This window comes from Trifolium pratense, linkage group LG2, assembly GCF_020283565.1.
Source record: "Trifolium pratense cultivar HEN17-A07 linkage group LG2, ARS_RC_1.1, whole genome shotgun sequence".
Classification (NCBI taxonomy): domain Eukaryota; kingdom Viridiplantae; phylum Streptophyta; class Magnoliopsida; order Fabales; family Fabaceae; genus Trifolium; species Trifolium pratense.
This window is the reverse complement of record NC_060060.1, coordinates 70,601,735-70,617,887: the sequence shown is the minus strand read 5'-3', so window position 1 is coordinate 70,617,887 and position 16,153 is coordinate 70,601,735. Positions and strand designations below refer to the sequence as shown.

General features: G+C 34.1%; 3 protein-coding genes across 3 annotated transcripts; all 3 read left to right on the top strand.

Annotated features, from left to right (window-relative positions):
- The first annotated feature begins 1,936 nt into the window (after positions 1-1,936).
- Positions 1,937-5,015, top strand: LOC123911157 (pentatricopeptide repeat-containing protein At5g39680-like). The gene has a single exon (XM_045962514.1). The coding sequence runs from the start codon at positions 2,263-2,265 to the stop codon at positions 4,351-4,353; it is 2,091 nt and encodes a 696-aa protein (XP_045818470.1). The 5' UTR covers positions 1,937-2,262; the 3' UTR covers positions 4,354-5,015.
- A 4,624-nt stretch (positions 5,016-9,639) lies between these two features.
- LOC123911127 (methionine gamma-lyase-like) lies at positions 9,640-12,115 on the top strand. Its single transcript, XM_045962481.1, has 2 exons — positions 9,640-10,736; positions 11,198-12,115. Exons 1-2 carry the CDS (start codon positions 9,980-9,982, stop codon positions 11,761-11,763), a joined length of 1,323 nt encoding a protein of 440 aa, XP_045818437.1. The 5' UTR covers positions 9,640-9,979; the 3' UTR covers positions 11,764-12,115.
- A 1,726-nt stretch (positions 12,116-13,841) lies between these two features.
- Positions 13,842-15,710, top strand: LOC123911140 (methionine gamma-lyase-like). The gene is made up of 2 exons (XM_045962499.1): positions 13,842-14,706; positions 14,973-15,710. Exons 1-2 carry the CDS (start codon positions 13,932-13,934, stop codon positions 15,533-15,535), a joined length of 1,338 nt encoding a protein of 445 aa, XP_045818455.1. The 5' UTR covers positions 13,842-13,931; the 3' UTR covers positions 15,536-15,710.
- Positions 15,711-16,153: the final 443 nt, after the last annotated feature.

Genomic DNA, 16,153 nt, shown 5'->3' with positions numbered 1-16,153 from the left:
TCCTTGTGTGGGTTTTGATTTCCACTTCTTAATGTCATTCTGCATAATCGTAGCTTGGATAATGTCTCCCTACAAATAAATACATTGCATGTATTACAAAATCATTATACCGAGTTAAATTTTAAATTCGTCATAAAAAACTTGATTATTGTCAAGTACCTTGACATTCCTAAGTAACAAATCAACGTGATCTTCAGATTCTCCTTTGTATACAATCCACATATCATCGAGAAGCACACCTAGTCTCCAAATTTCCATCTTGTTGGTAACTTTTTTAACAGGATCGAAAGTTTTGTCGGCCTAATATATCAACAAAAACAACTTAAGTTAACACCCTATAAAAAGAGTACTTAGAATAAAGGTTTGATAAGATGTTATTTTACCTTTGAGCTAACATCTTCAGTCGCAACAACCTAAGTACTTAAATATCATTAAAAAGATGAAATATAATTTTAACAAAAAACATTACTGGTTAACAACTTTAAGAAAATATTTTACCTATTGTTTGAGAACTTCCTCCCAGCAACCTTGTTAAGGTTACAAGATCAAAACATTCAAATTAAGAGATATTATGAGATTCACTATTAAAAATGACAGTTATTTTAGGGTCAAATAATGAAATCAAATTTTAATTAGTTGGTGGAAATGAAACAATAATTATAGGAAGCAATGATTTTGATTTCAGACAGCCTCTTTATTTTTTTTTGTAAAAAAGAAAAACCTCTTCCTTTGTTTATTTTTTTTGGCACAAACAAAACTATATATTGTAGCAAGAATAATGCTAGCAACACACTCTTTAACAAACACACTCCAACACATTCTCTTTTATTGGTTGAAATTCACATGTGTCCCATAAAAAAATGTGGACCCATATAATTTTTGTGGGACCCATATAAATTTTAACCAATAGAAGAAAGTGTGTTAGAGTGTGTTTGTTAAAGAGTGTGTTACTAGCACTCCTCATTGTACCAATATACCATGTGAATAATATAGCAAAAACATTATTCATTATTTCCTGTTTGTCTAAATTTTTTTTTTTTTGAATATCAACCACATCTTTATATCATAAAATATTTCTAACTACTTAAAATAAATATCTACAATCCAGATTTTATGACATGTTATTTTACCTTTGAGCTGACATCTTTACTCCTAAGAACCTAACCAAAAGTTTGAAAGGAAAATTAAGAATTAATGTCATATACCAATTCTAAACGTCTTTTCTTATGATATATTTCTTTTCAATGTTTTGAGTTTTTTTACTCACTTGTGGTTCCATTAGGATATTTTTAACTTTCTTCTTGGGTGCACTTATCAGTAAGAAAGAAAATAAAACTAGCGGTTGTTTACCAAAAATCAGTGTAAACAGCACCGAAGTTAGTTTTAATTTTGATATTTGAGAGCAGTTTTTTTTTCACTATTGATCGGTGGAAGTTTTTGAAGGATAAAATTGACAATAATAAAAATTCAGCCCAAACTCATCTATCATTTTTATTAGTATAGGTAGAATAGCTAGATATAGATAGATTAGTATAGATTATACTCCCTTCGGTCCTTTTTATAAGTAACACTTAGGGCAAAAAATTTGGTCTTTTTTATAAGAAACTTTGACCAATTTTCAAATGTTTTAAATGTTTAATTTCACTTATGCCCTTATTTATTATGAGAGAGAATTTAAAAATAAGTAAGTTAGTTGAATAAAGAGTAATTAAATAAGGGTATACATGAAATAAATTAAAATTTATAAGAGTATGAAATGAAAATAACTATGTTAAATGTGCTTCATTGATCTGTGTGATTTTTTCAAAGTGTTCCTTATAATAATTACAAGAGGGAATAGTTGATAGTTGACTAGTTGAAACGTGGTCAACTAGTAATTGAAAAAAAACAAAATAGTTGAAAAAGAAAATAACTGAAAAAAACGGCGTGTAAAGAAAACAAAAACTGTAAAATCCATTACTTCCAGTTTCGTTATTGTCGTTGATCGTCGCCGTTGTAGCCTTTGAGCTTCGTCCCCTCCGACCGTGTTTCTCGTCGGTCATTTCATCGTCGCCGTCGAGCTTCGTCATCGTTGCGTCATTGAAAGCGCAAATATTCAAGCTTGTGGTTCACCTTCCGGCCTTCCCAATCCGCAAATTCAAGTCAGAGATCCGTTTCCTGGTTGGGAGCCACCATCAACACTTCGCCGGCGAATCATTACTCCACTCGCGTTCACCATTATCCTCTCACCTATTGCCAATAACACAAAGTAGCATAATAGCTATGGCAGTCGCTTCTTATTCAAGGTATGCATCACTTGAAGACCTTTTACACCTCTTAAAATTCTCTGCTGATGCTAAATATCTAAACTTTGGCAAAACCATCCATACCCAGTTGCTCATTCGCAACCAATCTTCATACCGCCAATCTCACATTGTTCAAATTAACTCCCTAATCAATCTCTATGTTAAATGTTCCAAACTCTGTTTGGCACGTTACCTGTTCGATGAAATGCCAATTAGAAACGTTGTTTCTTATAATGCTTTAATGGGTGGTTATTTACATAGTGGTGAACACTTGGAAGTTATTTCACTCTTCAAAAATATGGTTTCGTCCTTTCAAAATGATGTTTTACCGAATGAGTATGTGTTTACCACTGTTCTTTCTGCTTGTTCTCATAGTCGGAGAGTTTTTGAAGGGATGCAGTGTCATGGGTATTTGTTTAAATTTGGGTTGGTTTTTCATCATTATGTGAAAAGCGCTCTTGTTCATATGTACTCGAAGTGTTTTCATGTTGATTTAGCATTGCAGGTTTTGGATAGTGAGCATGGTAGTAATAATGATGCATTTTGTTATAACTCTGTGTTGAATGCGCTTGTGGAGTCTCGGCGTTGGGCCGAAGCCGTGGATGTTTTGGGGAGAATGGTGGATGACTGTGCGGTTTGGGACAATGTTACATATGTTAGTGTCATGGGACTTTGTGGTCAGATTAGAGATTTGCGATTGGGTTTGCAACTTCATGCACAGTTGTTGAAAGGAGGTTTGGTGTTTGATGTATTTGTTGGTAGCATGTTGGTAGACATGTACGGAAAATGTGGCGATGTTTTGAATGTGAGGAAAGTTTTTGACGGTTTACAAAATCGGAATGTGGTGGTGTGGACATCCGTCATGACCGCTTACTTGCAGAATGGCGATTTTGAGGAGACGTTGAATCTTCTTACATGTATGGATCAAGAAGGTACTATGCCCAACGAGTTCACTTTTGCAGTTTTGCTTAATGCTTGTGCAGGTATAGCAGCACTCAAACATGGCGATATATTGCATGGTAGGGTTGAGAAGTTAGGTTTTAAGAATCATGTAATTGTCGGAAACACTTTGATAAATATGTATTCCAAGAGTGGCAGCATTGATTCCTCATATAATGTGTTCTTTGATATGATGCATCGAAATATTATCACTTGGAATGCTATGATATGTGGGTATTCCCAACATGGACTTGGTAAACAAGCTTTGCTAGTGTTTCAAGACATGGTTTCTACTGGAGAATGTCCAAACCATGTAACCTTTGTTGGTGTTCTATCCGCCTGTGCTCATTTGGCTCTTGTGAAAGAAGGATTTTACTATTTGAATCAGCTAATGAAACATTTTAAGATCGAGCCAGGCTTGGAGCACTACACCTGTGTGGTCGCGGTTTTGTGCCGAGCTGGTCTACTTGAAGAGGCTGAGAATTTCATGAAGACAACACAAGTGAAGTGGGATGTTGTTTCCTGGCGAGTATTGCTTAATGCATGTAATGTTCATCGAAATTATAGCTTGGGGAAACAAATTGCAGAAACTATCTTACAGATGGACCCTCGTGATGTGGGGACATATACATTGCTATCAAATATGTATGCAAAGGCACGTAGCTGGGACGGGGTCACAACAATTAGGAAACTGATGAGGGAAAGAAATGTTAAGAAGGAACCTGGAGTAAGTTGGTTAGAGATAAGAAATGTTGTCCACGTCTTTGCTTCAGATGGAAGCAGTCATCCAGAGTGTATTCAAATTTACAAAAAGGTTCAAATATTATTGGAAATGATTAAGCAATTGGGATATGTGCCGAATATTGAAGCTGTACTGCATGATGTGGAAGATGAACAGAAGGAAAGTTATCTTAATTATCACAGTGAGAAGCTCGCCATAGCATATGGCCTCATGAAAATACCTTCTCCGGCACCCATCCACGTAATTAAAAACCTTCGGATATGTGATGATTGTCACACTGCTGTAAAACTAATATCAAAGGTCACAAACAGGTTGATAATTGTTAGAGATGCTAGCCGGTTCCATCATTTTCGTGATGGGACCTGTACTTGTTCTGACCACTGGTAGCATTTTCACAAGTTTAATATGGTCATAAATCATTTGAAGTGAATATCTTAGGTTCTGCAGCTTAAGAATCTCAAGCATAGTGTGAAAATGTATATTTAACATGGATTACACTTGTTTAAATTTCAAGGGTCTTGCTGTGGTCTGAGATTATTGAAATTAATTCCATTTTCACGTGACCTAAAACGAAATTACATATAGATTATGTTAGAATATAGAATTAAGGAGAATTAAAGTAGGTAAGAGTGGTCAGAGAATATGTTAGTCAGTTAGTTAGAGGAATATTGGTATAAATAGGATACAGATTATTATTGAGAATTGTAAATTTTGTGAATAGAGTAGTGACTATTGTAGAAGGGGAAATACTGGGAGGAGAGATTTTTATCCTATTCTCACTCTATCTTTTATTGTTTCTTAATCTTTCAATGAAATAATTCTTCCTTTGAATTCAATTCTCTGGGTTCCTAACAGAATACTTGTATCTTTCAACATTGTCATGTTTCTTGCAGTATGTTTTGTCTTTGGTTCCACCAGTGAGACCAAAAGGCTTGTTGTTCTTTCTGTCTCTTTTTGTTTCTGTGGATTTGTTTCGGCCTCTTATTTAACAATTTGTATAATGTAACACATTTATGCTTAGTTTATCATGGTTTTGTTTCAATTGGGAACTTCTGTGTTGGTTTATTGATCAGAATTTGTGATGTCTGTGATACAATCAATTGGTAACTGCTGTGTTGATTTGTGATATGAACCTGTTATATTGCATGTTTTATAGAATATTTTTTGATACAATCAAATATTGTCTGATACAATCAAATATTTTCATGTCTCATAGTTCTTCAACTGATGCATTATTATATTTGCCTTTTCTACAAAATCTACTATTTTTTCATTGGTTAACTACGTTTATGCATGCTACATCTGAGTTTGTTTCTTAAGAGGATAATGCAACTCTTAGGAAGCATAACTATATCTTATTCTAATTTTTTTGTCACAACTTTTTTTCTTTCTCATCTTAGTGTTGTTTGAAATTTCTTTCTCATTTAAGTCACAAAACTTAATTTTGGGTTTAGTAAGCAATTGTAACAAAATGGATATATGCACAAAAGGAAATTAACCAGTAGTACAATGAACTCGTTTGGAATTTGGATTGAGTTATTTTTGAGGTTAGGTAAACAAATAAGTTTTCGTAAACTACCTTAACAAAAGTAATACACAAAAAGTTAAAAATAAGTGAATTCAAACGGACACTAAATAAATTATCCACTATGTTATAAGAACAAGAAAGAGGATGCAGATAAAAATGAAGAAAACATGGGTCGTCGTCGAAATTTAGTAGAAACTATGTAACCAACACCAAGACAGAGTACACAAAGTCCCATATCAAGGGACCTTCTAAGTACTTGCAAATCCATTTCCAAGTGATTACAAGCTTCTTCAAGTTCTTCTTCTGAACAAGTATCTTCATTATCATTATCAGCATATAGCTCTGTTTCCTCTGGAATGTTCTCCAACATACACTTATTGGTCTTGTGTTTGGTTTTCTTTATCTTTGTGACTAAGATGGTGTTTTCTTTGATTGGAATGAGTTCATCAAAATCAAAGTTGGTGATTGTGAATGGGTTTCTATCTCCAACAGGATAATCGATAGATCTACACATGTTGTGCTTGCTTTGTGAAGAAGAAGAAGATTGATGGTTGAGAATGAAATTGGAATATTTATTTTGTTTTGCAGTGTGAAACCAAAAACAGCAGCAAGTATTTATTTAACAGCCTAGCCCCGCCCACAGACCGCACCATTCAAATTTTTTAGTCTCAAATCTGTCCACGGTTTTCTTTTCTAGAATCCTGCACTAATAATAAATAGAAAAAGGCAAAGTATTAGGGAGTTGGCAAACTAATAATTTTAATATTTTTTTTAGTTGAAATAAAATTTGTGAACTATTTAAAGTACTAATTAAGAAACTAAATAAAGTAAATAAGTATTGAACTTGTGTATTTTTGAACTTGTGTATTTTACTATAATGTTACGAGAAACCACTTTTATAAATGGTTCAATTCAATGTAGAACAATATTTAAAATTATTAAAATTTTTAATGACGATCAATAATATTTTTTAAAACTAAAACAAATCAAGACTATCATAATTGAGTGCCTGAGTTGGATCACGACATTTGCATATATAAGGGATGTCTATATCAATTGAACTAGACTTGCGGAAATGGAACCAACAAGTAACTTTTTATTTTTCTATTGTTTTTTTAGTTTGGTGATGAAGTATTTGTTTTGGTTTAAAAAAGAGCGGAGAATCGAATCCAACACATCATGCTGGGGATCGAACTTGTGTATTTTACTAGATCAATTTTTTTTTTTTTTTTGAGTTGCGGATGGATCCCAGAATCTATAACATACTATCCAAATCTCTCACCACTAAATCAAACCTAGTGGGTTAAATCTAGATCAAATTTAATGACTTATCAAAGGAAGTATTTCATTTACTATCATAAGAATTCACCTATAAGTATAGTCGGCTTTCGTAAAAAAAAAAAAAAAAGTATAGTCGGCTAAAACAAATTTATTTCCACCTTTGATGGAAAAATATTGGGATCCTTCCTATTTGCGCGTCGAAATTGACACTGGAAACTTGAAACTGAAAGCACACAGTTTTGTTGACACACGGAGGATAGCATTAGCTGTATCATTGTATTATGGTCATAGAAAAGACAAAGCCGCCGCCCTATTTTGTTTCGCATGCACTCCATGTGTAAATCTTTTGCAGGTGTTCTCATTTGTAGCCCAATCCTTTTTCTCCTTGGGCCAAGTCCCCACTACAAAATTTGTTTTTCTGTCAGTACCCAAAACACCCTTCAATCTACTCTCTTCAGCCTTATATATAAGTAAAAAATACTTTTAAATTTATTGAACAATTGATATATTTAGCTTAAATATAAGTTAGATACATTGATTTTTCAATAAATCTAAAAAGTAATTTTTGCTTATAAATTTGTGTATATAGTTTTTTTTTTCTTCCTTCAATAGGTTAGAAATTCTACACTTAAAGTGGATAAATAGAATAATCGGGGTTTGAAAACCACAAAAAAATAATTGACTTTAAATTATTCATCGGATGATTGTATTTTCTCATCATTATCATTATCATTCTCGTCATATTGTCTTATTCTAAAGTTATAACGTTTTGTTGGAAGTGTCGACTCTAGACCTATATATCAATATATATCAAATGCAAGACATTTTTGGCAATATTAATGTTAGATGCAATGCCTTCATTTCTATGTTTCTCAAAGTACAACAACATTATATCTTCCACTTCTTTTATTGTAACGCCAACACACGTTAATTTAGATTGCAATTTCTTACGATATATTATTGTAAATATAAATAGGGAATGAATTCTCTCATGTGTAGTTTACACTTGAGAGAATAAAGTGTGGTTTATTTGTTTATAATATAAAGGTAGCAACTACTGCTAAAAAACAATAACAAAGTAGCCGCCGAAATTATTCACTCATTCATTAAAAATGAATAGGGTCAATTTAAAGAGAGATGAAGATCTAATTTTTATTCATACCAATCTTCGTCTTCTCTCGAGAAAGAGAAATAGTAATACTTATAATTAAAGTGCAACAAAAATGTGCGTTATTTGTAGAGATGAATGAGATTTATTTAATATATAGTTAATATTCTTAAAATTGCTAGTCTTTCTCGCGATGAACCTAACTAGAGGTCGCTCTTTTTAGTGACGATGGAGAGGAAACAATTGACTTTTTTGAGCTAATTGCTTTTTAATTTCATATTTTGATTTTTTGAACAATTTAAATTACTTTTAAAGTGTGGTGTGATACTTTTTACGTTTAATTATTTGTTTTTACAATATAATTTTATTATTTAATATATATAATTATATTAAAAAAAAATTATAGGGACGTACCCGTACCTTAATTTTTCTAAAAATGACGTATCTCGTACCGGTACCCGTATCAGATACCGATACCGTACCCGCACCCGCACCCGAGCAACATAGCTTCAAACCTTTAAAGTTTTATGTTCTAGTTTTTTGTTTCTTATAAGAAAAAATGTAGGGGTGATGAAATGGTGCCTCAAAATTCAATAAAGGAAAAGCATGCACTAGTATTTTTATTATGATAGTCAAAGCTACCTTTTTATTTTACATTTTCATCAATAAATTTAATAATTTATGTCTCATTTACTTTTTAATTTTTTTTATATTTTTTTTACCTTTTTTATTTTTTTCTTAAATGATCTTGCTAAATGTTCAAAAATGTTCAGAAACTTTCATGATTTCTTCTTGAGTGTTTATTTAATCCGTAGAAATGGAAACAAGCTACACATTTTGTTATGCAAAATGACTATCTATTTCTTGTAAAGAGAAAAAAGTGGCTACCAAGTTTTAATTGGTTTTGAATACGTAGATCATTTTCTTATTCAAATCTTCTTCTTGTTTTTTTTTTTTTATACAAAACATTGTGCAAATATTTGTTTTGGATAAAAACAAAAACTGTCATGTGAACTTAGCTCAGTTGGCATGGACATTACATTATATATGTAAGGGGTCGGAGTTCGAACCCGATCATCCCAATTATCTTAAGGTGGAATTCTAGCCACTACACTATTTTAAAAAAACCTTGCTGTTTATAAAAAATAGTTTAAATTTGGACTTAAGACCAATTATTTTTGGTCCGTTTATATTTTTGTTTGGGTGGGTTGGCCCGTTAATTAAAACCGTCGATTATGCGGGTTAAATCCGCGGGTTGGCCCATTCTTAATCCATTTCCAAATCCAACTTTTCTCTAAAAAAATTTATTGAAATTCTTATTAAATATCATTTGTGTTTATTTTATGGATTTGAGGCGTGTGGAGAAAAACTGACGACGAGAACTAATTAAATTTGATTTTGATTGTATTACTTGCATAGAAAAGATAGAGCGGTTGATAATGAAAGAAAAAATATAAAAAAAAAAACTATGTAGCTTTTTTAGTTGAATGAATGGAAGAAAAGTTAAAAAGCCCAACTAATTGTCAAAGAGATGTGATTGGGAGGGGCTGAAACTACTTGATGTTAGAACTGACCCTGAATCAGATTAAACTGGTAGTGATAGGAAAAAAAAATATATATAGAAGAAAAGTTAAAAAAACCAACTAATTGTCAAAGAGAGAAAAACCAACTGGTATTGTTTTTTAGGTGATACATCATACATATATGAAAGAAAAGTTAAAAAGACCAACTAATTATCAGAAAGAAAAATCCAACTTTATCATATAAGGAATGTTTCAAAAGAGGAAAAAAAGAAAAACAATCAAGTCATGATTCTCTGCATCGGACACACCTTGTAGAACCGTTGGATCCTAATCACCTTGATGGTTACACTTATCCCTAACAAAATTTCCATATAACCAAAATTGATAAAGATTTTCACCCACACACAAATATCACGTCCAGATTCAGAACGTTGAAACCAAACGTGAACCTAGGAGAAAAACATAAATAGGGGTTTGTTCCAATATATTTGCACATTCTCCTCTGTTTCTCTCTCTCATTTTTCTCCCTAACTTTTTTCAGTTCATTCTTTGCGTCTTTCATTCCAATAACATATGGCGGATACATTGGTTAATTTTTCCAACAACATACGTAGCCACGAAAACAACGTTGTTGATGACAAAGACATCAAGAAATTGAGTGGTACCCACCATGATGTCAACCCAGCCGCCGCACTAGCCAAAGTCCGTCATGAATTTGGTGAACATGGCGGAGTCAACATGTCGATCGAGGCTTCCGCCACGTTCACCGTCATGGATCCAGATACTCTCCGACGAATATTCGCCGGAGAGCTTGGTCCTGAAAATGATTATTTTGTTTACAGCCGTCATTTCAACCCCACTGTCCTCAATCTAGGCCGTCAGATGGCAGCACTCGAAGGCACCGAGGCTGCCTACTGTACGGCCAGTGGCATGTCCGCCATTGTGGCTGTTCTGTTACAGCTTTTGAGCAATGGCGAACATGTGGTGGCTTCGAGTACCCTCTATGGTGGGACTCACTCGCTCCTCACACATTTCTTTACGAGGACGTGCAACATAACCACAACTTTTGTTGATGTTGCGGATTTGGAAGAGGTGGAGAATGCAATTGTGGAAGGGAAGACAAAAGTCCTTTATTTTGAGTCTATTGCGAATCCAAGTTTGAAGGTGGCAAATATTCCGGAGCTAGCAAGAATTGGACACAAAAAGGGAGTGACGGTTGTTGTTGACAACACATTTGCTCCAATGTTGCTTTCTCCTGCTCGTCTTGGTGCCGATGTTGTTGTTCACAGTGTCTCCAAGTTTATCAGTGGTGCTGCTGACATTATTGCAGGTTTCCCTCTTTGTCTTTTTCCTTTCACACGATCATAACCAAAATTATGAATTACCAAACATATTACCTTTTAGTATTTGTTAAAATTGTAATATTTCCTTTCACTATTTGTTAAAAAAATATAATATTTCCTTGTTGTTAAAAGTTGATGTATCGGATATAGATGTGGGAATATGCCGAGGGCCTATGGCCTCCTCTGCCAACTGAACTATTAATGTTTTATGGGCATATATTGTCCCGTCTTACACTAATATATATTCCCTCCGGACACAATGATAAGTAAAAAATACTTTTTAGATAATAATGTATCCTGTTTATATTATTGACCAAATACATTACTTTTTCAATGAACCTAAAAATGGATTTTTTTTTTTTTTTTGCTTATAATTGAGTCCATAGGGAGTATATCCTTAATAGATAATTTTGTATACAAATTTGATTTTGTTCCTTGAAAATGACAGGAGCTGTGTGTGGATCTGCAAGCTTTGTGAATTCAATGATGCACACTCAAGAAGGGGCCATAATGCTTATGGGCCCAACAATGAATCCAAAGGTAGCCTTTGAACTATCAGAGAGAATCCCACATTTGAGTCTTAGAATGAAAGAACATAGCAACCGTGCATTGGTATTTGCAACTAGGCTTAAGAAATTAGGATTAAGGGTGATCTACCCTGGCCTTGAAGACCATCCACAACATGAATTGTTGAAATCTATTGGCAACAAAGATTATGGATATGGTGGAATACTTTGCCTTGATATGGGGACAGTTGAAAAGGCTAACAAATTCATGAGTTACTTGCAAAATTATACTCAATTTGGTTTTATGGCTGTTAGTTTAGGGTACTATGAGACCTTAATGTCTTGCTCTGGGAGTAGCACAAGTAGTGAAATGAATGAAGAGGAACAAAAACTTGCTGGAATCACACCTGGACTAATAAGGATGTCAATTGGATACATTGGAACATTGGAGCAGAAGTGGAGTCAGCTGGAAAAAGCAGTTCTTAAATTTATTAATGAAAAACATTAGTTCATTTTTCATGCTTTTAGGTGGCTTAATTAGTGATGATGAAAGATGTTCGACAAAATGGGGTTATGATTATGAATAAGGAAAAAATAATTATTTTTGTTTTAGCTCGGTAGGGGGAGGGAGGGAGATCTGATATTCCATGTAGCACATTATGTTGGTTGGCTATATTAATTTTAAATTAATTAAAAATAAGTTTAAATTCAGATTTCATCACTCTCTTTTGTAAAATCCGCAATTTCAATTTTAATGATTTTTTTTTTTTTGACAGTTCAATTTTAATGATGTTGTACTGTGAACTATATGTTTATGTGACTACAAAATCATATTTAATTATTATTTTTAATTTCTTAAATAATATTTTTATTACATCGTAGTCTATGATATTTGAATCTAGATATACTATCTAAATCTACCTACAAGACCAAATTTGACTTTACTTAAATAAAATAAAATATCAATAAAACAAATTAAATTAGTCTTCATCTCCTTAAACTCTGATATGAAATTTGAATCACTTCCTTCATCTTTACTTGCCATCTTCTCCAGCCTTCTTCTTCACTACCCCCTTAGTGACAAAATATAGATTGATCTTAGTTAACTAGCTTTTTATTGTTAGTTAATTAGTTAGTTATCTTGTAACTCAATTTAGTTATGATTGTTGATTCTAGAATAGATGAGTTAATTATTTGTTACCACGCAATAGCTAGATTATCTATATATCTATATAACTACTTTGTAATTTTGATTTCAATCTATAGAAATTCACTTTTATCTCTTTCTCCTTTCAAGCTTCTCCTCCTTTATCAATGGAGTTTGTGTTCTTTGTTATGGTATCACAATTCATCAATTGATCTAGGCATAATTAACAAAACAAAAGAGTTAAGAAATTACACATAAATCGTAACCTCGTTGACGCGCTAGAGTAAGGACTCCCTATGGTGGGGAGTTTCCCTCCCTTCAGACCTCATTCCTCTCCTCTTGAAGTGATTCCCCCTCCATGAGAGTTGCTTTGTTGTGGAATGAGAGGAATGAATAATTGTGGAGAATGAGAGATATATTTATAGTTTGGGCTTTCCCACGTCTAGCCATCGTGGCACGATGGCTTCAGCTTTCTTGCTTAACAAGTACACACTTTTTCTGTTTCTTGGCAACTAAGTTCTCTTCTCATCGTGGCATGATGTAATCCATCGTGGCACGATGCTGACTTCAGAATTGGCTCTTGGCTCCAACATAAAAGTTGTATCTCTTTGTCTTAGCTTTCCAATGCATGGTCACGAGCCTCAATCTGATAGTCTTACCTCAAGTTATGTAATTTCTTCTACTCTTGCTTCTTTTTCAAGTAACTTCGTTCCTTTGATACAACTTTATAAAAACTACTAATAACTAACCTAAAAACTATATAAAAACATCGTAGAATTCTTGTCATATGTAATGCCTAATTCCAAGAAATTAAAAGAAGAGGATTTGGTTTTGCTCTTTCACACTCGTTTAAGTGATCACTATATGCTACACTCACATATCTTGTTAATGGAACCGGTTCCCGCTTTTAATTCCACTTTTGGAATGGTTAATTATTCAACATGAAAGTCCTAATGGTTTAGACAATCCTGATGATCAATCATCTTATGCTGCTATTAATCTTGTTAGAAAACCCTCTAACTATGTAAAGGCAATGCTTCAAAGTCTAAGTCTTTGCTTAAATTTGATGATGTGTTCACAGGGAGTAACGTGATATTTGTTAAAGGTATTGAAAACACCATGGACCATTTTAATAGCTGTGGTCCATTGTCCTTGTTTTTCTGTGTCTTCCAATACTTGATTTAAAAACTATGATTGAGAAAAGTACTAGTATTACACAACTAAACAATGTTATAGATGAATGCGTCATGTGAATCATAATGCTTAAAACCAAGATGAATGAATGTCTCGCCAAAAACAATCTCTTTCACTCACATGGGTAAGCATCGAGATAATGAAATCAGGGACCAACGTTCCATTTGGATTATCAAGTGTTGGTTTTCATCAGTTTGTTCTCAAACTAAAGATAAATAGGGGTATATTCCTAGTACTCCATTGCACATTTGCTCACAATATCCTCTCTCTCTCTCTCTCTCTCTCTCTACGTTTTATCCATTTTTCTCACTTTATCCATTTTTTCATTTCAACACATGCAAATGGCGGATACAGTGGTTATTAATGTTTCCAACAACATAAGTAGCAACGGAGACGTGGTTGTCAATGGCAACGACGAGAAAATACTGATGAAATTAAGTGGCGGGCACCATGGCGTGGATCCAGCCAACGCACTGGACAATGCCCGCCACGAATTCGGTGAACATGGCGGTGTCAACATGTCGATTGAGGCTTCCGTCATGTTCACCGTCATGGAACCAGAGACTCTCAGCCGAATTATCGCCAAAGAGCTTGGTCCAGAAAATGGTTATTTTAGTTACAGCCGCAATTTTAACCCAACTGTCCTCAGTCTCGGCCGTCAGATGGCGGCACTCGAAGGCACTGAGGCCGCCTACTGTACGGCCAGCGGCATGTCTGCCATTGCGTCTTCTCTGCTGCAACTCTTAAGTAGCGGCGGACACGTGGTGGCTTCTAGTAGCTTGTACGGTGGGACCCACTCACTCCTCACACATTTGTTACCAAGGATATGCAACATAACCACAACATTTGTTGATATTGCGGATTTAGAAGCGGTGGGGAATGTGATTGTGGAAGGGAAGACAAAAGTGCTTTATTTTGAGTCTATTGCGAATCCAAGCTTGAAGGTGGCGAATACTCCGGAGCTGGCTAGAATTGCACACAAAAAGGGAGTGACAGTGGTTGTTGACAACACATTTGCTCCCATGGTGCTTTCTCCTGCTCGTCTTGGTGCAGATGTTGTTGTTCATAGTGTCTCCAAGTTTATCAGTGGTGGTGGTGACGTTATTGCAGGTTTCCCTCCTTTTCTCTTTTTCCTTTCACATAATCATAATCATAACCACAATATTATGACTTGCCAAACATAAAACGGAGGCCGAGTTCTGTAGGAAACCTTGCACATAGCTGCATGTTTCCCCTTGTGTTCGACATCAACACACGCCTAATTCTAGAAGTATCTGACCTTATATTTTTAACTATGCATTATGTAATACACAATTTTAATTAATTTATAATAATTATAGGTATACAAATTTGATTTTATTCCTTGAAATTAACAGGAGCAGTGTGTGGGTCTGCAAGCTTTGTAAATTCCTTGATGGACTCTCAACAAGGGACCATAATGCTTTTGGGTCCAACAATGAATGCAAATGTGGCCTTTGATCTAGCACAAAGAATCCCACACTTAGGTCTTCGGATGAAAGAACATAGCAACCGTGCATTGGAGTTTGCAACCAGACTTAAGAATTTAGGATTGAATGTGATCTACCCTGGCCTTGAAGACCACCCACAACATGAACTATTGAAATCAATTGGCAACAAAGATTATGGATATGGTGGAATTCTATCCATTGACATGGGGACAGTGAAGAAGGCTAACAAATTCATGAGCTATTTGCAAAACTATAGTCAATTTGGTTTCATGGCTGTTAGTTTAGGGTACTATGAGACCCTAATGTCTTGCACTGGTAGTAGCACAAGTAGTGAGATGAATGAGGAGGAACAAAAACTTGCTGGAATCACACCTGGACTAATAAGGATGTCTGTTGGATATATTGGAACATTGGAGCAAAAGTGGAGTAAGTTGGAAAAAGCAGTTCTTAAATTCAATGAAAATTATTAGTCTTTTCTACTTTTATTTTCCTTGTATTTGGGTGGCTTAGTGAAAGAGGGTCATGGATAAATAAAGTTAAATTCTTAACTACCCATTACAATAAATTGTATAATAATGGTCAAAGTGTACCCTCTTTTCTACTCTTGTTAAAAAATGTATAATATTAGTAATGTATTTTATATAATTTGTTATATGATTTAAATCACAGAATTCTATCTAAGACTACTACTACTACATAATGACTGAAAATTCTTGCCTTTATTCATTGCAAATAGATCTATTTATTACAATTTGAGGCAGCCACACTAGGGCTCCTAGACGCTAAAGATAATTTGGGACGGTCCATATTTGTATCATAATTGCATTTTAATTAACTTTCTTTTGTATTAGGCTAAACAGCATTTTTGACCCATTAACTTTCACAGACTTACGATTTTGACCCCTTAACTTTGAAAATAGAACTTTTGGCCCCCTATATTTGGCCCATTTTCCAAAAGACCAATTTTGACCAAGTCAACGTTGACGTCGAGAGTCACTTAAGTGACTCAGATGCCATGTCATCACTGCTTGCCACCTAATAATAACAATAAATAAAAAGCAATTTTTTTTGACAAAAAATAAATAAAA